This window comes from Nerophis lumbriciformis, linkage group LG30, assembly GCF_033978685.3.
Source record: "Nerophis lumbriciformis linkage group LG30, RoL_Nlum_v2.1, whole genome shotgun sequence".
Lineage (NCBI taxonomy): Eukaryota > Metazoa > Chordata > Actinopteri > Syngnathiformes > Syngnathidae > Nerophis > Nerophis lumbriciformis.
In genome coordinates, this window is record NC_084577.2 from 17,695,135 (window position 1) to 17,717,586 (window position 22,452).

Consider the following 22,452-nt stretch of genomic DNA (forward strand, 5'->3'; position numbering starts at 1 on the left):
GATGGGTCAAATGCAGAGAATAATTTCGCCACACCTAGTGTGTGTGTGACAATCATTGGTACTTTAACTTTAACTTTAACTTTAACTTTAAGCACATCACCATCTGTCAGTGCAAAGTGCAATTCTATGAGCCAACCCATCCATCCATCCATCCATTTTCTACCGCTTATCCTTTTCGGGGTCGCGGGGTGCTGGAGCTTATCTCAGCTAGAATCGGGCGGAAGGCGGCGTACACCCTGGACAAGTCGCCACCTCATCATGAGCCAAACCACGTTACGCAAAAACCACGTTATGCATAAATCATATAGCCTACTACCATCATTACATGTAATGCATTAAACAGAATCAAGCATAATCACAACAAAAAAATGTGCCACAAACAAGCGTCTTTTCTTGTCTTTCTCGCCATCTCCGGGTATAAGTTGGATGTCAAAGTTCACCAACTTCTCGGTTTATGGCCACATTCTTCTACTATCCAGGTGAGAGACATGATTTATAATCTATAATTAACTTTCACCAACTCAGAGCCGATGCGGCAGCTCAGTATGTCAACATAGTAACTGTTCCCACTCTGTGATCAAAACGCAGCTAAAAATAGTTTGTCTGTGTTAGCACGTATAATAACAATATCGCTTCTACTTAGTTAATATTCAGGTCACGAGATGTAAATGGAGAATTGTCGGTTTTTTGTTGGTTTTTTTTAAATAGGGTTTTATGGAGGGAATAGTGTAGTGCCATTAGCTGCATTGTTAGCCAACTCGTGCTTGCCGTCTTTAACAACTTAGAATTCATTAAAAAAAAAAAAGAAACAAATGTCTTACATGAGTATTGTGAATAATAGGCAAAACTCCAAAAAAAAAAAGTGCATGTTGAAAGTCGCCTCACATTTCCCCATTGTTTACACCAGCAGCGGGAGCGATTGGGACCGAGAAAGCGACGATTACCCCATTAATTTGAGCCAGGATGAAAGATTTGTGGATGAGGAACGTGAGAGTGAAGTATAAGAGTGCAGTGCAGGACGCATCTTTTTTTGCTCTGACCGTAACTTAGGTACAAGGGCTCATTGGATTCCACACTCTCTCCTTTTTCTATTGTGGATCACAGATTTGTATTTTAAACCACCTCGGATACTATACCTCTTGAAAATGAGAGTCGAGAACGCGAAATGGACATTCACAGTGACTTTTATCTCCACGACAATACATCGGTGAAGCACTTTAGCAACGGAGCTAACGTGATAGCATCGGGCTTAACTGCAGATAGAAACAAAAGAAATAAACCCCTGACTGGAAGGATAGACAGAAAATCAACAATACTATTAAACCATGGACCTGTAACTACACGGTTAATGCTTTCCAGCCTGGCGAAGCTTAACAATGCTGTTGCTAACGACGCCATTGAATCTAACTTAGCTACGGACCTCGACAGAGCTATGTTAAAAACATTAGCTCTCCACCTACGCCAACCCTCATCTGCTCATCAACACCGAAGCTCACTTGCGTTCCAGCGATCGACGGAGCGACGAAGGACTTCACCCGATCATCGATGCGGTCGGCGGCTAGCGTCGGATAGCGCGTCTGCTATCCAAGTCAAAGTCCTCCTGGTTGTGTTGCTGTAGCCAGACGCTAATACACCGATCGCATCTACAGCTTTCTTCTTTGCAGTCTCCATTGTTCATTAAACAAATTGCAAAAGATTCACCAACACAGATGTCCAGAATACTGTGGAATTTTGCGATGAAAACTGAGCTTTTTGTATTGGATACAATGGCGTCTCAATACTTCCGTTTCAACCATCGACGTCACGCGCATACGTCATCATACCTAGACGTTTTCAACCGGAAGTTTCGCAGGAAATTTAATTTAAAATTGCACCTTATAAGTTAACCCGGCCGTATTGGCATGTGTTGCAATGTTAAGATTTCATCATTGATATATAAACTATCAGACTGCGTGGTCGGTAGTCGCGGGTTTCAGTAGGCCTTTAACTGCAGTTTGTACACACCTTTCTTTGCAGCAGCTTCTTTACAGCGCAGGCATCTTGGTAGACTTCCAAAACCCTGTCATAGCAATGCTGGCATTTCAATTGGCTGATCAAGTTTAATATGTTAAAGCTTGATGTTTTTTTTCACCTCTCACGGAATGTTTGCAGAACATTTTGGTGCAAATAGCACGCAAAATGCCTTAGTCCGAAACAGTTAAGAAGTCCCACCCGATCGAGGGCATGTTTGTTTTTAGTGAACTCGGGGGAAGTTTACAACAGTTCACAGCACAAGCAGTAAAAGAAAAGTATTCTTTATTTTTTTCACCCTAACTCACCTACAGCACAGTTTCAGTAATATCATTTTATTGAAGCATTTTTTTCTAGGTTTTTTTTAATTGGTTATCAACGTTTTTTTTTTTTTAACATTAAGAGATTTAACAATGTGACATCATAATTTCTCATATAGACCCAATAATTACTTGTCCAATAATTATCTTGCACCCCTGCATATAAATATAATCCACCGTATTGTTTTTGTTCAAAGTAATTTTAAATGTTGCCGATTAAAACATTTGCAACACAGTGTTGTGTTGGTTTAAGAAAATACTGAGAAGGTATCAAAAACAAGATTTCTATAAATATAATTGTAATTGTACCAACTGAAAAACTTAAAAACAAATGTATTTGCACTAAAATGATTCAACTCTCATTGTAATTTACATTTCAGTGGAAACTCGGCATACAGGTCGAATTGGTTCTTTGACGTATTGCGAAATAGCTTCGCCGATTGAAATGAAATGGGGGTCAGATCTCACGGGGTTCACTGTGGTATTCGCTACATCACTACAGCACTAAATTAATTTGCTTGCAATTTCGTTGTACAATGTACAATGACAATAAATATATATTCTATTCTATTCTATCAGCTAGCCTTGGGGAGGCGCGTAACAAAAAAAATTGGCCACAACCTATAGAATAACAATTACCTGAGAGACCACTGTTATCCCAAAAAACTTGTAAACTGGGGCACTTGTATCCTGAGGTACCACTGAAATTTACACTGACATTTATGTGAAGGTATTTTTGTTTTGTGGTTTATCGTCGTTCATAAACCGTGCAAATTAATAGTATTTACAATGAGGATTAATTAAGTCAATAATGTAATCTTATGAAATAGCAATATATTGAATTCTGTCTGTTCGAATGTTGAAAAAAAAAAAAAAAAGCTATCACAGTGCTAATGTGTATTAATAACATCACATTACCGTTTGTACTGCACACATTCCTTTAACTTTAAACTGTCTGCTTTTATTTACAGCCCCTTCTATGGTGAGGACTTTTACTTTGAGATTCCTCGGCCTTTTCAGTGTTTATCATTCTACATTTATGCCAAGAGTGTTTTCCAAAGAGATTTACCAGTTGGTAAGTGAGAATGTAATTCCAACTTTAGCTTAGTGGCGTTGCACTGACATGAAATCTTTGTTTTGGTCTTTCCAGGGAAAGTGTCAATCAGAAAGGACGACCTGTGTGAATATAAAGGGAAGGAACACTGGTTTAGTCTTCAGCCAGTAGACCCTAACTCCGAGGTCCAGGTAAATATTTCAGGATGTTTCGCAATTTAAAATTCATGTTTGTGATTCGTTTTTTGGCCTGTGGTTTCTTTGTAGGGAGCGATTGGCAAAAAAATACAATCATCTCGGGCTCAGTACACATTTTCTCAGTCAGTCTGCGTGGCCGCAAACAAAACAAACAGGAAGTCACTCGCCTGCAAACATTTTCAGTGAGCTTGGATATGTTCTGTCCAAGCTCTTTTTTGTAATGTTATTTGTGTTATTATAAAGTTAAAGTGCCAATGATTGTCTCACACACAGTAGGTGTGGCGAAATTATTCTCAGCATTTGACCCATCACCCTTGATCACCCCCTGGGAGGTGAGGGGAGCAGTGAGCGGCAGCGGTGGCCGCGCCCGGGAATCATTTTTGGTGATTTAACCCCCAATTCCAACCCTTGATGCTGAGTGCCAAGCAGGGAGGTAATGGGTCCCATTTTTATAGTCTTTGGTATGACCCGGCCAATCTCAGGGCGGACACTCTAACCACTAGGCCAGTGGTTCTCAAATGGGGGTACGCGTACCCCTGGGGGTACTTGAAGGTATGCCAAGGGGTACGTGAGATTTTTTTTTAAATATTCTAAAAATAGCAACAATTAAAAAATCCTTTATAAATATAAATAAAAACTAGGGATGTCCGATAATGGCTTTTTGCCGATATCCGATATTCCGATATTGTCCACCCTTTAATTACCCATATCAACCGATATATACAGTCGTGGAATTAACACATTATTATGCCTAATTTGGACAACCAGGTATGGTGAAGATAAGGTACTTTTTAAAAATTTTTATAAAATAAGATGAATAAATTAACATTTTCTTGAATAAAAAAGAAAGTAAAACAGTTACATATACCCGGTAAACTAGTAATTAATGAAAATAAGTAAAATTAACTGTTAAAGGTTAGTACTATTAGTGAACCAGCAGCACGCACAATCATGTGTGCTTACGGACTGTATCCCTTGCAGACTGTATTGATATATATTGATATATAATGTAGGAACCAGAATATTAATAACAGAAAGAAACAACCCTTTTGTGTGAATGAGTGTAAATGGGGGAGGGAGGTTTTTTGGGTTGGTGCACTAATTGTAAGTGTATCTTGTGTTTTTTATGTTGATTTAATAAAAACAACAAAAACAAAAAAAAATCATCCATCCATCCATCCATCTTTTTCCGCTTATCCGAGGTCGGGTCGCGGGGGCAGCAGCCTAAGCAGGGAAGCCCAGACTTCCCTCTCCCCAGCCACTTCGTCCAGCTCTTCCTGTGGGACCCCGAGGCGTTCCCAGGCCAGCCGGGAGACATAGTCTTCCCAACGTGTCCTGGGTCTTCCCCGCGGCCTCCTACCGGTCGGACGTGCCCTAAACACCTCCCTAGGGAGGCGTTCGGGTGGCATCCTGACCAGATGCCCGAACCACCTCATCTGGCTCCTCTCGATGTGGAGACAAAAACGATACCGATAATAAAAAAAAACGATACCGATAATTTCCGATATTACATTTTAACACATTTATCGGCAGGCCGATATTATCGGACATCTCTAATAAAAACCTATCTTTTTTTCCAAATAGTTCAAGAAAGACCACTACAAATGAGCAATATTTTGCACTGTTATACAATTTAATAAATCAGAAACTGACGACATAGTGCTGTATTTTACTGCTTTATCTCTTTTTTTCAACCAAAAATGCTTTGCTCTGATTAGGGGGTTCTTGAATTTAAAAAAATTCACAGGGGGTACATCACTGAAAAAAGGTTGAGAACCACTGCACTAGGCCACTGAGTAGGTAGTATTATTATATTATGCAACACTAAATTGGCCCTAGTGTGTGAATGTGAGTGTGAATGTTGTTTGTCTATCGGCATTGGCCCTGCGATGAGGTGGCGACTTGTCCAGGGTGTACCCCGCTTTCCGCCCGAATGCAGCTGAGATAGGCTCCAGCACCCCCGCGACCCCAAAAGGGACAAGCGGTAGAAAATGGATGGATGGATGTATATGTTGCACCATCCACTGGTATTGGATGTATGTTCGTTCAAGTAGTTTTCTGTAATTGGATTTGATTACCATTGTTGTAGTCTGTATGGTGTCTATAGGCTGCCTATGCTAGTTTGGCAATGTAGTCCTTCTATTGAAGTGGTCATACGTGGTCTGCACACCACCGCCACTGTACTGCTGTTGCTAACGCGTTGACTGTAAATGCCATTAGCCCACGCAATGCTATTCTGGGTATGTGCTTGCTTCACTGATTCACTCACATGTAGACACTTTAAACTGTAAAAGGTGCATCAGTGAGTGACGGAGGTGTTATTGCAATGCCTCATCTTGTTTGTTTTGTCAGGCATTAAGCCGGTGTGCTCTGTTTGCTCGGATCCAAGCATGTCTCCTGTGATGATGGAAGTCATTTGAGAAACCACCTTTCTACCGCATCCACTTTTAACTATTTGCGTCTGTTGTCGACTTGTTTGATTTCATGCATAATACTTTACAATACACAGGCTTGGGGTTAGAGCTTGCATTGGAAAAAAAAAAAAGAATTGTTCGCAAACGTAGCCAAGTGCTGAATTGCAGAGACAGGGTGCATGTGTGTGGGCGTCATGTTTGTCTTTATCGCTCTCTTTCTCTCTCTGTCTCTCGCTTTCCAACTTGTTCTCTCGCTCTCTGGCACTTCCGAAAGCCTTTGCCACATCCGATCTTTGTGAGTGATGACAAAATCCACAGCTGCTGTGGCTCTTATCACACATGCGGTACCGCCGTTCACCTTAAATGGCGTGACATTAAACATGAGGTAGGGCTGTGCAGCGTTTAAAGGCTTGGATTTAGGAATAAACACTAAATATTATCATGCAATATTATTATTTATATAAACATATTTGTATTATTATATAGTGTGCTTATATTATATACATGCTGTATATATGAAATATGCTGTGTCAGTCTGTAATGTATTTACTGGAGGACACAATGCTGAAGAGTTGATTCTGAGCTGCAATAATGTTGCAGCTATGTGACAATGCCGTATGTCGGCTGCTGGCGTGATCCCAGGACGCAGAGAAGGTAGGCTAACATGGAAGCAGAAGGTCCCTTTATTAGGTACCAGACAGAATAGAAGTAACTCGGGTCTAGCAGGCACTCAGAAAGCAACAAAACATTTTTGCATAAAAAAAGATAGGATATACTTTTTTAAAGATAGGATATACTTTTATTCATCCAACATTGGGGAAATTATGTGGTTGCAGTGCAGATTCAAAAAGTCCACAAAAAAGTATTAAAAGTAGCGCAAAAGTCACAAAAGTGCCACCCCTTTTTGCGCAGTCTTGAAGGGGTTTGTTTAAACCCAAAGGTTGAAACACATGAACACATTAAAGAATGCAAGGATATAAAAGCGGTGTCATTTTTATGTACAGCAACAAAAAGAAGTAAAACACAATGAAAAACTAAAAATGAGTAATAAATAATACATATTGCACACATATGATTGTACCGTGCATAGGTAAATGACACCCATATGCCTCTGCAGTGTTCCATACCACCGATAATGAACTATATCTAAAGGCAGGAACAAGGTGGAACTACTGTACATAGAACTAATTAACAATGAGGTGTGCTGCAAAACACAGAGACCAAACAAGAAATACTACAAAAACAAGAGTACCAGGACAGGAAATGATACCAAACAGGAAAATAAAGAAGCAAGTCCAAACAGTCATATGGTACCATAACAAGGTAATTAGAATGTAGAAAGAAAGTAGTTAAATTATTTACAACAAGGAGTAACATTTTATATGTGCCATTTTCTTGATATATAATTTAACATCGATGTTCAAATGTCGGAAGGATAACTTAGGTGGCCACACAATGTGCCCTGTGTTTGGCTGGCAGCCAGTCCAGGGTGTGGAGCTGGGATAGGCTCCAGCTAACACGTGATTCGAATGAGGACAAGCATTTTTGTTTTAACCTCCATCCAATTCCTACCGGGACAAGTCGCTACCTCATCACAGGGCCAACACACATAGTTCTTTATAAATCATTCATCCCCTTCATGATTTTACTATTTTGTTGACATTGTTTGAGTGTTTTCTATGCTTGTGTTGACATTTCCTTTCTGCCTTGATAGCTGAGGGATTATAATCAGAGTAAGATTACATTTCAAATAACATATTTTATTCTCCTGCTCCTTAAATCTAACCGTTGTCATGTCTTTCATAATAATTGTGAACGATAGGCAAAATCCCAAAAAAATGTGGTTCCCCTTTAAGATTGACACCTGTGATCTAGAGTCTCCAATAGTCAAACATGCGTATTTTGGGCATGTGGTAGGAGCCTTGCATGCACACATTTGTTAACAAAGAAATAATTACAACGTTTTTTTTCATGGAGCGACAGACGTAAGATAGAGTAGCTTCATCTATGACAATCTACTAATCAAAAAACGATGACCCCAATGGGCGAGAACGCATGTTCATGAGATCTAACTTTTCATCTACTATGATGGGCGTATAAAGTAAACATGGCAAAGGGCATTAAAGCTGAACAATGCTGTAAAAAGTGAAAATACATTTTAGCAGTATCCTTGTTTAATTTTTTTAAGCAAGCTTTTTTAATCGAAGCAAGGTTTGGACACAGGTGACTTTAGCAAGCAAGACAACCTGGTGTCAGGTCATTGACTTCAATAGAAGAAGTATGAGGACTGTACACTGATCTAGCGCTGAATCACAGCTCAGTGATTTCGAACCACACTTTGTCCTCCTGTTTTAACAGGGTAAGGTTCATCTGGAGATGAGACTCAACGAAGTGATCACAGAGAACGGCTCAGTGGGTCAACACTTACTTGTGAGGTGAGTACCGGTATTTGTACTTTAAACATTTGTTATTCAAATCTGCAAGCACTGTTACACTAAAACATCTTCCTTCCTGTGTTGGAGAGTTTTTATATATACTGTAGCTGAGATAGGCTCCAGCGCCCCCCACGACCCCAAAGGGAATAAGCGGTAGAAAATGGATGGATGGATGGATGTATTAGAGCCATTCTAACAAAACTGCTATTTGCCTCCCGGCAAAAATAAATGTATAATGCTTGAAAAAATTAACTGTAAAATACATGCATATACATATTTGTTTATTACACAAAGTGCATATTTAATAAATACAAAAATAAAATTAAGCTACCTGAACAATGAAAATCTAGAATTATTTGCCTGTCTCCACTACCTAAAATTAGACGTTACCATGAAATATTGTAGTTTTAAACGTTTTTTTTTTTTAATATTTTTTTACAGATGTATGTTACTCTTTATCCCAACTAACATTTTTCTCACTTCCCCAAATTTCCAAGTTTTCCCAGAATTCCCTTTTTCTTAAACACCACTGTTTTTTCTTTCATATTTTTCAACCGTTCCAACATCAAAAAATTCCTCGCAGTCAGTACATTGAAACCATCTATTTTCATATAGTGGAAAAATTCTGAAATGTTCCCGCTTTTCCGTAACACTGATGCTCTATTAAAATTGTTACTACAGTTCTTCCACATTTCTTCAACGATTCAGAAATGTAATTAGCTGAAAACCCATTCAGCTAATTCAGGACAATTGTGCAATAAGTTACATTTTGTTTTTTTCCCACATTCCCAAATTTCCAGGAAATTCCCATTGGAATGAATGGGAATCATAAGGTCTACAATTCCCACTTTTCTCAAACCAAATTTGAACGGTTCTGAGGTCAAATTAGTCAGATGCTAGCATGCTAACTTTTTTCAGCTAATTTTACAAATTTTTTTTGCTAATTTAGCAGACATACATCTAAGGGTCATGTAACTGTTAGCCAATTTTGCAGTTGTCAACTCGGAGTCATTAAACTTGGTACTTGACACATGCTAACTGTTTGCATGCTAACTTTTTAAGCTACCTTTACAGCCGTACACCTCAGATTCATATAACTCGCTGACTGTTAGCATGCTAACATTAGCGTTTCAGTTTTCAATGCAAGTCATGAGAATAAGGTAATACACCAACTTATATTTTTGTCTTCATGAAAGTAAGGACATTTTTAGGTTAGGTTATGATTTTAGTTTATTTCGAACATGCATACAATTAAAAACATGACAACTTTAAGAACATTAAACATGCTTGTATTTTTATTAAACATCTTTAACATCCATCCATTTTCTACCGCTTGTCTCTTTCGGGGTCGCGGGGAGTGCTGGAGCCTATCTCAGCTGCATTCTGTTAGCAGAAAACGTCTGTTTCAGAAATAAATAAATATTCATTAAAATTTCATTATATTAATTAAGTTATATTAATATAATTATATATACATAAATATATATATATACACCATATTTTTTGGACTATAAGTCGCTCCTGAGTATAAGTCGCACCGGCCAAAAATGCATAATAAAGAAGGAAAAAAACATATATACTGTAAGTCGCACTGGAGTATAAGTCGCATTTTTTGGGGACATTTATCTGATAAAACCCAACACCAAGAATAGACATTTGAAAGGCAATTCAAAATAAATGAAGAATAGTGAACAACAGGCTGAATAAGTGTACGTTATATGACGCAAAAATAACCAACTGAGAACGTGCCTGGTATGTTAACATAACATATTATGGTAAGAGTCTTTCAAATAACTATAACATATAGAACATGCTATACGTTTACCAAACAATCTGTCACTCCTAATCGCTAAATCCCATGAAATCTTATACGTCTAGTCTCTTACGTGAATGAGCTAAAAAATATTATTTGACATTTTACGGCAATGTGTTAATAATTTCACACATTAGTCGCTCCTGACTATAAGTCGCACCCACGGCCAAACTATGAAAAAAACTGTGACTTATAGTCCGAAAAATACGGTACATATAAATATAACATAGATATAAATTAGGACTGTCAGACGTTTAAAATATTTATCGTGATTAATCATATTTTGTTCATAGTTAACTCAAAATTAATCGCGATTTATCACAGATAGGTATAATTTTTGATCATTAATAAGTGTACCCTAGCATTTTTAGGAGGGGGGGGCTATCCCAGATGTAATCTCTGATATTTCTACCTGAATAAACGCTTACGATATTCTGTACATTACAAGTTAATGGTCTTCATATTGCTGCAGGACAATGTTTTAACCTTCTCTATTAATTAATAACATTTAATATTAAGCCTGCTCATCATTCTGTAATTGAGGACTTGACCAGAACATGTTATAAAATACTATGCATACCGTATATTCCTTAAAAAGGCAAAAATATGTGAATATACATTTAAAACAAATCTGTTATTATTAAGTAAAGTGTTAACATATAAAGTTTTCTTCGTTTTGTTCTATTGTTGCTCTATTGCTCTATTTTTGTTTTGCTCAGTGGCCTTGTGGTTAGTGTTTGCCCTGAGATCGGTAGGTCGTGAATTCAAACCCCGGCCGAGTCATACCAAAGACTATAAAAATGGGACCCATTACCTCCCTGCTTGGCACTCAGCATCAAGGGTTGGAATTGGGGGTTAAATCACCAAATTGATTCCCGAGTGCGGCCACCGCTGCTGCTCACTGCTCCCCTCACCTCCCAGGGGGTGAACAAGGGGATGGGTCAAATGCAGAGGGTAATTTCACCACACCACATCAGTGGTACTTTAACTGTTAAATTTGTTGCTGCTTAATTTACAATGTACCGTATTTTTCGGACTATAAGTCGCAGTTTTTTTCATAGTTTGAAAAAACTATGAAAAAGATGCTGCTTTTTATATTTTTGGTTTTAAGGGGTTGGTCCTTCATTTTCATGCAATTGGAGTCCCCTTTTTTTATTTATTCATTTTTTTAACCCTCACTAAAAAAAATTTGTACAACAAAAAGTTATTTTTGTAATTTTTTGTTTCCGTGTGGTAAACTTGATTGTAAGTTAATACAACTTATAATTAGGAGCGACTTATGTGTGAAATTATTAACACATTACCATAAAATATCAAATAATATTATTTAGCTCATTTACGTAAGAGACTAGACGTAAAAGATTTCATGGGATTTAGCGATTAGGAGTGACAGATTGTTTGGTAAACGTATAGCATGTTCTATACGTTATAGTTATTTGAATGACTCTTATCATAATATGTTACGTTAACATACCAGGCATGTTCTCAGTTGGTTATTTATGCCTCATATAACGTACACTTATTCAGCCTGTTGTTCACTATTCTTTATTTATTTTAAATTGCCTTTCAAATGTCTATTCTTGGTATTGGGTTTTATCAAATAAATTTCCCCCAAAAATGCGACGTATACTCCAGTGCGACTTATATATGTTTTTTTCCTTCTTTATTATGCATTTTCGGCCGGTGCGACTTATACTCTGGAGCGACTTATTGTCCAAAAAATTCAATTGAATTGAATTGAATTTAATTTAATTATATTTATATAGCGCTTTTCTCAAGTGACTCAAAGCGCTTTACATTGTGAAACCCAGTATCTAAGTTACATTTTTAAACCAGTGTGGGTGGCACTGGGAGCAGGTGGGTAAAGTGTCTTGCCCAAGGACACAACGGCAGTGACTAGGATGGCGGAAGCGGGGCTCGAACCTGCAACCCTTAAGTTGCTGGCACGGCCGCTCTACCAACTGAGCTTTACCGCCCAAAAATACGGTACTTTGTTGAGTTTTTTTTTTTCGCCTGCTGAAAAAGTGTGGGCACCCTGCTATAGATCTTTTTATTATTTTTCTTTTTTTATGGAAGAAAAACATTTATTAAAATTGCAGTTTTCCTAAATATTTTTGCACAACATGATAATCAATACCCCTCAACTACACATTTACCGTATTTTTCGGAGTATAAGTCGCACCTGCCGAAAATGCATAATAAAGAAGGAAAGAAAACCTATATACATCGCACTGGAGCCTGGCCAAACTATGAAAAAAATTGCGACTTATAGTCCGAAAAATACGGTAATTAAAGCAGTAGTGACTTGTCTAGGGTGTACGCCGCCTTCCGCTGGGACAAGCGGTAGAAAATGGATGAATTACAAAATTGTAACATGGGAGGACCGTCTGCTCAGAGACAAGCCACCCACAAAAAAACTGGTGAAAGCGTGCATGCCAGTGAGTAATTATCAGACCTCAACAGTTCATGCATATTATTACATCTGCCGTTTGTTATTAGAGAGTAACGTGATGAGGAGGATGTGTTGGTGGCTGAGCAGGAAGTCTGCAAACACTTTGATTCACTCTTGCTGTCATTCTGCGTCACTTAAACCTGTCAAAAAAAGGATCCGGCGTTATTGAAATATACAACACCTGCAACGGAGGCCGCGTGCATGAGTATGTAGGTCACATGAATTCATGAATGGCAGACCACAGGATGTGCGACATGCAAGATAATGAGATTGATATCGCTTCTGTGGCGCAATGTCGTCAGCTCACTGTGTTTAAGTCAAATTCTCACATAGAGTGTGAGTAGAATATAAAAACATGCTTTGAGATAAGACAAAGTGGGCAAGTCGTCGTGCAGGTGCATGATACGGGCATGGTAATGGCTTCGTCTTTTCAGGCGTTGTTGTGGCTCTGTGGGAAAGGGGCTACTTTTAGAAACATTGCTCTCCCTATGTAGAACTTTTTAAAAACTGTCACCTACTTGCCGTCAGCTGCGGTGGCATAGAAGTGAGATAAAAAAAAGTCATCTGCGAGCCATGCTGTCAGAGTGTGACTAATGACGCAAGACGATCATTGCAGAACGGTTCTGTTGATTAAGAAATAGACTTAGGAGCCCAGGGGGAGTATTGTCATGACACCTTGGTAGATTGTGCACAAACATCCTGTCATCTCTATCTTCTTAAAGACCTGACTTCATTCTTACTCCCCCGGTGACCCTTGCTTAGCAGCCACATCCTGTTTAGGCTTCCTACAGTATCTGTTTGTGTACACCTTTGAAAGTAGTCTTGGTCCCTGTGCAGCACAAGTCATACATAAAGAAGACATAGCAACACTTTTAATTGGTGTCTACGCTAATACTTCATCGGTCCAGTTTATTTGTATTCATATTCTGAGTACCTCTTTACGAAAAGACTGTCCTTATAGGGGGTCTCTAAATGATTTGTTAAACATTAATAAACAGTTGTTTTTCAGTTAGCCATTTGGTAGTAGCTCTGTATTTTACTAATTTAAGTTACTGCCACACTTTGGAAGTTATCTGTTAGGGCTACAGAAAAAGATCGGCTCACATCTAAATGGCAATTCTCATTTATACCTATTCAAAATCAATTCATAATTTTCAAAAATAGTTTTTTTCTTTAAGAACCAATTGTACTTTTTTAATGTGTGTACATCATACATCAACAGCCAAGAACAGCTTTTGTAACTTTAACCTGTTTTGAAAAGGTTTTATTACATTTTTATATCAAATAATATACAATTGAACCTTGATTTACGATCCCCTCTATTTGCAAACTTTTCAGTTCCCAAACTTTTAGATCGTGCCAAATATGCTTCTGTGGACAAACCATGTCTTTTTTGATTGATTGATTGATTGATTGAGACTTTTATTAGTAGATTGCACAGTACAGTACATATTCCGTACAATTGACCACTAAATGGTAACACCTGAATAAGTTTTTCAACTTGTTTAAGTCGGGGTCCACGTTAATCAATTCATGGTAAATGGTAAATTCATGGTATTCATGGTGTACGAACACTTCATTTATCCATTCAGTACTGACTTTTTCTGGAAAAATATGCCAAAGCTGTCTTATTTCATGGCGGAGGAGAACACACACACCACACAACTCCTCCCTTCAGCCCCCCACCCCCCATCCCCACCCCCACTCTCCTTTCTCTACTCCTCTGCCGATGTTAAATATAATATAAGGGGATTTTACTTTTTAAAATGTTTATTATTGTAGCAATATGTTTGTTAAAGTTAAGGATTTTTGTGATTTCTGATCATTTGTGACGCATCAACCGGACTTCTATGTGTGTGTGCGCTTTGTCAGAGCAGCGCATACAGCACAGTTAAGCTTGTTATTGTTGTTTTAGCTTGTTAATAACGCTATAGTTAATTCATAACCTCCGAGCTATGTTCTTTTTATAAACAGTGCTGTATAGCACTTAATATTGTGTTTATAGTATACAAATGTACAACAATTCTTCTCAACAAAAGAGGGAGAATATAACCTTAGAGGAAAATCTAATTTAAAACATTTGTATGCGCGTACAACACTTAAGACCTTTAGCATATCCGCATGTGAAATTAAATTATGAAATGGATTAAGCAAGGAAATCAAACAAAGCACTAATACGATTCAGTTTAGGCGATAAGTACAAAGAAGAAGAATTATGATAAACGCCTTGAACCTTTTTTAAAAGAGATAATGTCATTCATCTCCTAGGTGAACCATAAATTACTTAACTATTTCTTTATGTGAACTATAATTATTGTGTACATGTCTAATATGTATTTGTGTATTTAATATGTGTTTACTTACTTATGATATATTTATTTATTCACTGTTGTGTTACAAACAGAACAAAGAAATGGGATAAAACGGCTATGATATGAAAAGGGGCAGGATTAAATAAGCTCTGCTTCTTCCTACTCCTTTTCGATGTGCTGTAGTGAAAGAACTGGAAATATGGTAAATGGTAAATGGGTCGTACTTGTATAGCGCTTTTCTACCTTTTTAAGGAACTCAAAGCGCTTTGACACTATTTTCCACATTCACCCATTCACACACACACATTCACACATTCACACACTGATGGCGAATATGAATATGTGATGTATTACATTGTATTGTATGTATGTTCAAAATAAACTGAAGCTAACTAATTAACTAACCTTCACTAAAATAGGGACTTTTTTCGAGTCTGGAACCCATTTTTCATATTTACATTGTTTCTTATGGAGAAATTAACTTCAATTTACAAACTTTTTGATTTACGAACACTGTTCAAGAACCACTTAAGTTCGTAAGTCGAGGTTTCACTGTATTGCAAGAATTGTGTCGAAACGGGAATCTGTTCTGAATTGAATTGTCACCCCAAGAATCGGAATCGAAGTGTTGTGAAATTCATATTCCTATTATCTATTAGGAAACAACAAAAGGGGGCAAACAAATAGGGAAAAGATAAATGTATCTTAATACTTGTCAAATGGGAAGTTTGTCTTGTGTTCTTATCTACTGGTTTTATAGATATTTTTAAGCGTATCCAATCAAAATATTGACACAGTAATGAATATTCAAACATATAAGATATTTGTAGACACTTTATAATGGGACTTTGATTGTTAGTAGTACCACATTTAGAAAACGTTTTGGTACACAATGAAATAAATATAATTCTAATCAACAAAACTTAGCCCCACGTGTTAGTAATTCCCAAACTATATTTGGCATAGTTTCCTTCAATTTGCTCAGCTTGTTTCTGGAATTCAAAAAAGGCTGTGTGGTCACCAGGAAATGTTGTTGTATTTGTGCATTTGTTAGCAAACAAATATAACTGTCGGGTGTTGCGAACAAGACTGCCAGACAGAGTGTGGCGCGAAGCAGGAATAAATGGCTCTCTGATTAGTGACCGGGACCGGGTGAGCGTCCCGACCACTAATCAGCACCTATGGCAACTAAGAAAACAAATGAGGGTGCTGAAACTGAAATAAACAACAACTAAAGGAAATGCCCAACTAAACATAACATGACCTGGGCAACAGATCATCACAGCATTGACAATAAAAAATTATCAAATAAAATAAAATCCATCCATCAAAAGATCAGCCGCATTCAGAAACAAGATGTGGTCTAACGCTATCTATGTTTTTTTTTACGACCGTCCCTGTATTTTCTCTGTTATCTGCAGGATAATAGAGTGCCAGGGATTGCCTCTTATCAGTGGGCAGATCTGTGACCCGTATGCCACAGTTTCACTCGTAGGACCTGCTAGGTAACTCTTTCAGTGCAACACATTCTGTTTACTAAAGGAAGTACATCATAACAAAAATGTGAAATAATGCCAGTTATTTTGATGTCTTATCAGGTCTGACCAAAAGAAAACGAAAGTCAAGAAGAAAACCAGCAACCCTCTTTTTGAAGAAACCTTCTTTTTTGAGGTACATTTTGTTAGAGGTGTCCCAATACAACTTGTTTTGAATATCCTTGACTTGGGTTGTGAGGTAAACTGGTACTAATAAAGTACCGCAGTACTAATGAATCAAAAACGGTACTATACTGCTTCTGAAAAATACTGGTACTTTTTTTTATTTTTTATGGGTATTATGGAGCGCCGTCATCACGTCGTGACATTGCTGGTAAAACGAGCACAGGGGCATGTTAGGCAACTTACACAGAGCACAGACAGAAGAGGGAGAATGGATTAAAAAAGTAACGATGAAGGTGAAGCTAATAAACATTAAAGCGCCATACTGCAAGAGGTACTTTAAAACATAGTGAGCTGTTAGCTTAGGGTTTCCGCATGTCATTTAAAAGCATTTAAAGTCATTGTATGGATTTTGTGAAAATTAGTGCCTTAAATGGCATTAAAAAGCATTAAATGTCCAGAGGCATTAAAAATGTAATACAATTGTAGGACTTGGCTAATAGTCAATACGTCAATCAATTGACGTTTTGAGAACGTTGCGGTCATCATTTAATTGCTACGTCTGTCTGTCTGTCTGTTTCTTTTCTTCGCCTCTGGCTTTAAAACTGGTCTTGTAAGGTCCGAAAGTGATAAAAGCTCTGCCTCCATAGCGGACACTACGCCGGATGGCAGAATGAAACTGCTCGGAGGTCCAAACTTTGCCATTCTGTTGTCACTTTATGCGGGCAGTCCTTAATTCGTTACACCATCTCATCCTAATGAAAAAGCTGGGCTTGTTTCATTCACGACTCATTCATTTTCGCCGTCTCCGGTTCAACACACATGAGCTAACTTGGTTAACATTTGCAACTCTCGTGACGCAGACACCTCACGTGACTTATGGTGGCCTAGGATGGACAACAAAGGCAATTCTCACTACAAACCACTTTATACATAACTTGCTATCTACTGTACTATTTTAAATAACTGAAAGGGTGTAAAATATAATGTATTGAAGATGTTAAATTGACATAAATGGATTTTTATTGCATCTAATTAGCATTTTTCCGAATATCATTCCATGACAGGAATTCCTCTGAAATATTTAAATCAATCATCCATTTCCGAACACGAACATCGTTTGCAGTCCTATAGTATGATCTTTTATTATTAAGTAAAACATGATAATTATTTTTTTAAATTGTAACCTGATTAAAAACGCATTCCCTAGTTTGTGGCTAGATGTCATACTTTTAATTACCGGTATGCATTTTAACAGCATGTTTTAAAAAGATAAAAATTTAAAAAAATAATACTTCTGAGTACATTTTATTGATCAACTCATTCAGAAATGGATGTTTATTTAGAGGGCTTAAGTGTAGACTTAGACTTAGACAAACTTTAATGATCCACAAGGGAAATTGTTCCACACAGTAGCTCAGTTACAATGATGAAAAGTGTAAGGATGGAAAGGACAATGCAGGTATAAATAGACTAAATATAGCGATATAAAATATAACATCTTTACGTAATATTTACATAATATATGTGCAGTATATTATATATACTGATATATTATATTATGTCTATATAATATATATAATATATAACAATTACCATGTACAATATTACAGTATATGTGACAGCTGCAGCATAAAATAGAGAGTAAAAAAGAGGAGTTCCCCTTTAATAGATTTGATTGAAGGTACAGTGATTGACAGGCGGAACCTTTAATTGGCTATTGTCTAAGGCCGTGCACAAAGTCATAGCACTGGATGCTACTACAGAAAATTAAATACATAGAGCCAATTTTAGTTCACGAGATAGTAACAGTTAATGTAAATGTTTTAACTATTCGAGGTTATTATTGTCAAATGCTTACAATTGTGTGTATACAGACATTTGTAAGCTTTTGACTATACAGTATATAATAACCTTATGGGGTCAGACATGGGCATGTGTTTTGTTTTTTAAGTGGCATTAAAAAGCATTAAATTAGATTTGCTGATACTTGTCGAAACCCTGTAGCTAGCGGCTCGCTAGTGGCTAACGTCCATCTGCAGTTGGCAGTGTTTTAGCTACTTCTAAATCCTTACTCCTCACCTCAATGGGGACAAATAAACTATGTTTCCTACAAGTATCATGCCTGCAGAATGAAGAATAGTTAAACATGCTTCACTACACACCGTAGGAAGATACACTAGCTAACCGCTAACAGCAAGCTAGCACTCCTGAATGTAAACAAATGCCATCGACTGTAATGATACCAAGTACAAGACCTGTATATAGTCAATACTACAATGATAACATTGATACTTTTTTATTATAACAAAATCAATTGTCGTTTTTTAATTGTTTATAAATCCATGAAATACGTCTCTGGACACAGGAGAACTTTAAATATGACCAATACATGACCGTGTAACTACTTGGTCTTGGATTCCTACCCAAATTTGCAGTATCACCCAAAACCTATGTACAGTATCCAAACAACAGAGAATAATTATTACATTTTAACAAAAGTGTAAATAGAACATGTTAAAACAGAATATAATAATATATAATAATAAGCAGATATTAACCGCAAATGAACAAGTAGATTATTAATTCATTTTCTACCGCTTGTCACTTATAATTTTGACAAAACAATACAATATGTTACTGCATATGACAACAGCCAAAATAGGAACCTTTGTAACCCGTTTGTTTACGCACTACTAAAAATAAGTTGTTTAGTATGTTAACTGTGTTGTTTAATGCCAAAATTGGTCTTTGATTGCAATAAGAAACATATTATTAATGTATCATAAGATTTTCTGTTCAAATAAAGCCAATAATGACTAGGGATTATCCTCGAAACCGATTTTCCTGGTTGTTCGATAAGAAAAGAACCGAGTCCTCGGACTCGAATCCCTTTTTGAGAACCGGTACCCGTTATCGAGACCACTATAGTAAAGAAAAAGAGTTGGTTCTTTATTCGAATCCCTTGGAACGAATCCCGTCCCGACCAGAAATGCTCCGTGTGACATCACAAGAAATGACGTCACGTAGCTCAGTCATTAGGCACAGATAGCGAAAGCAGGAAAAACAATGGACCAGAAAAAGCGCTCCAAGGTGTAATAAAGTTCAAAACAAAAGGTATAATCCAATGAATAACTTTACTGAGAGATTTGAGCAGGGTACAAACACATGACAAACACTTTTATGACCAACCGGAAACATAGCAACCAGGCTAGCAACGCACCTTCTTTACGGCAGCTGTCGCAACGTTCTTAAAGCAACCGCAGCACATACATATTGATACAACATATATGACATGATCTCCCTTTTTTAACTTTTGTTTTTCTTTCCTTGTAAACAAAACAAAATCACACTGTATATGTATAAATAATGCAGACGAGGCGTGTTGGCTGAGTTCTTGACGTTTACTTTCACAGCGTGCTCATAACCTCATTCTTAGCTGCCGAGTGACGACATGCAACAACACTTTTCGGGGCTACCGCACATGCTCGTCACTCCCGTTGCATGCTAGGTAGTGTAGTTGTTATATTCCCTAGCTCATAACATCTTTCCCCCTATAAAGAAATAATGTTACCGGTAACTCAATAAAGTGTATTTCTTTATTTAGCTTTAACTTTTCATTTTTTAGCATTGTAACCACATTTGCAAACAATTTTTCTCTTCATAGAATTTTCTTTCAATAAAGAAATAAAGTGCAAAAATGTCAAAGCATCATAACAAACGGTTATGTCAAATAGCAGCAGAAGTGCACTTTTTGGAGAGCTGTATTATTTTCAGTTTTGTGCCCAAGTGACTGATTTTATTTAACACTATATTATTTATACACCTATAGTGATCACAGAGACAGGTTGTTTTTGTGTTACTGTATATATTTGTTTTTCTGAAAAATCCCACTTAATATACTTTGGGTAACAACAGTCAATATTTATTTATTTTATTTTATTTTTTTAGGGGGGTAACAGTCAATATTTATTTATTTATTTATTAGATTAAATTGTTTTCTTATATAATAAAAGTGAGCTTTTGTTAAACCAAATATTGTGTGTTTTTTTCCATATACAACAACCTATCTGGACTCGATAAGAGAATCGATAAGGAATCGACTCGATAAGAGCATTCGATAATAGGCTCGATAATTTCTTATCAAACATCATCCCTAATAATGACATTTCAACCCAAGCCTTGACATTTGCCCAATACCAATCTGTGTGTTAAAGTTCCTGTGGTGAAAAAGGGCCTAATATCGGTATCGGGACACCCCCTCAGTTTGATGCTTTTACTCATTAATGTGTGTCAATGTTCAACTTGATACTTCACGCTTTCTTTATGAAATAAAAAGATTTGCTGATAAATGGTGTGTTGATTTTCAGGTTACACGGTCCAGCAGCTACTCCAAAAAGTCACATTTCCAAGTGGAGGAAGAGGACATTGAAAAACTCGAGATCAAGTTAGTTCCTTCTTTCATTCATGAATAGCTTTGTCTATTTACAACAAAAACTAAAATCTGTGATCAAGTACACATAGTGAATCTCAGTGTACTGATAGAAAGCCTTGATTTCTGGTTAAGGATAGTGGGCCTTCCATGACAGTGGACCCTTAGTTTGTGGGGTAAGACTAGACAAAATTCGAAGGTAAACCCTCATGCATGGTTTGGAGGATTTGATTTGAAGTGGTATTGTTGCATGGTTACCCGATTGACATTTATGAACCAAGCAGAAAAGCACAGCTGAAGCAACCACTGAAAATGTTTGTGCTATTGATTTGGTTATGTAAAAAAACGAACAAAAAAAAGTCTTCCCTGATTCACATGTTCTCTCCCTGGCACACGTCTATAATTGCATCTCCTACCTTTTCAGAGTTGATTTGTGGAATAATGAGAATCTGGCTCAGGATGTGTTCCTGGGGGAAACGCGGGTTCATGTCAAGATCTTGAGAAATAATCACATCCACAAAGCCTGGTAAGGACGAGACAGCACAACAATGTTATTTCACCGCCAACATATACTGTACCACGACAGAAAAAAACAAAACAATAATGTGTAGGAGCCATTGTTGCCATTTTCCTTGCCAGGAAATAAGACATCTGTTGCATTTACCCGCTTCCTAAAATCAGACTTAACTATGAAATATGATAATGAAAATGAAACATCATTGTTATATATTCTACATACTTGTGTTATTCCCTATACCAACTACATTTTGAGGTAATTTTTCTCAAAGAAAATATTTTTTCCGGTAGAATCACACTTTCTTCATGTGCTTGGGTTTTCACTCATTGTTGTTACCCTAACACATGGAATGTCAGATCTTCTGAGCACTTATTTATTTTTCTAATTATTCGAAAATATTTCAACTTTGACTTGGGGAGGGAAGAGGGGATGTCAAAATAAAATCCCAGCACAGTCCAAATATATATATTTTTGCCCTGTTTATTTTCTAAAGACATTTTTGTTTGAGTCACTGTAATGCTGCTTAGTGTCAACATGCTACTAGCCTCAAAGCCATGTGGTTATATTTCATGTATTTGCTAATGCTACGTTTAAACTCACTCCTGTTACTCAGTGAGTCATCTTTGCCATAGGAATCTTTCACAAAAAAATGCTACTTGAGATGGGCCGATACGTATTTTAAGAAATTTAAATAAGTGCATTATGAAATGAAATGAGTTTATTTCGGTCATATAATCAACCATTTTGTGTGATCAATTTAACAGCACAGATTATACATATTAACAATTATACACATACACACAAAAAGAAAAAGGAATAGGCTGAAGCCAAGCCAAAA

At 37.1% G+C, this 22,452-nt stretch overlaps 1 protein-coding gene across 2 annotated transcripts in view; it reads left to right on the plus strand.

Moving 5' to 3' along the window:
* The window catches only part of rasa2 (RAS p21 protein activator 2), a 71,676-nt gene that overhangs the window by 24,712 nt on the left and 24,512 nt on the right, over window positions 1-22,452 (plus strand). For both annotated transcript variants that reach the window (XM_061925694.1, XM_061925695.1), the window contains exons 3-9: window positions 3,302-3,405; window positions 3,481-3,575; window positions 8,354-8,430; window positions 16,429-16,512; window positions 16,606-16,678; window positions 21,036-21,112; window positions 21,522-21,623. In XM_061925694.1, coding sequence (XP_061781678.1) covers window positions 3,302-3,405; window positions 3,481-3,575; window positions 8,354-8,430; window positions 16,429-16,512; window positions 16,606-16,678; window positions 21,036-21,112; window positions 21,522-21,623 — 612 coding nt within the window. The remainder of the gene's footprint in view (window positions 1-3,301; window positions 3,406-3,480; window positions 3,576-8,353; window positions 8,431-16,428; window positions 16,513-16,605; window positions 16,679-21,035; window positions 21,113-21,521; window positions 21,624-22,452) is intronic.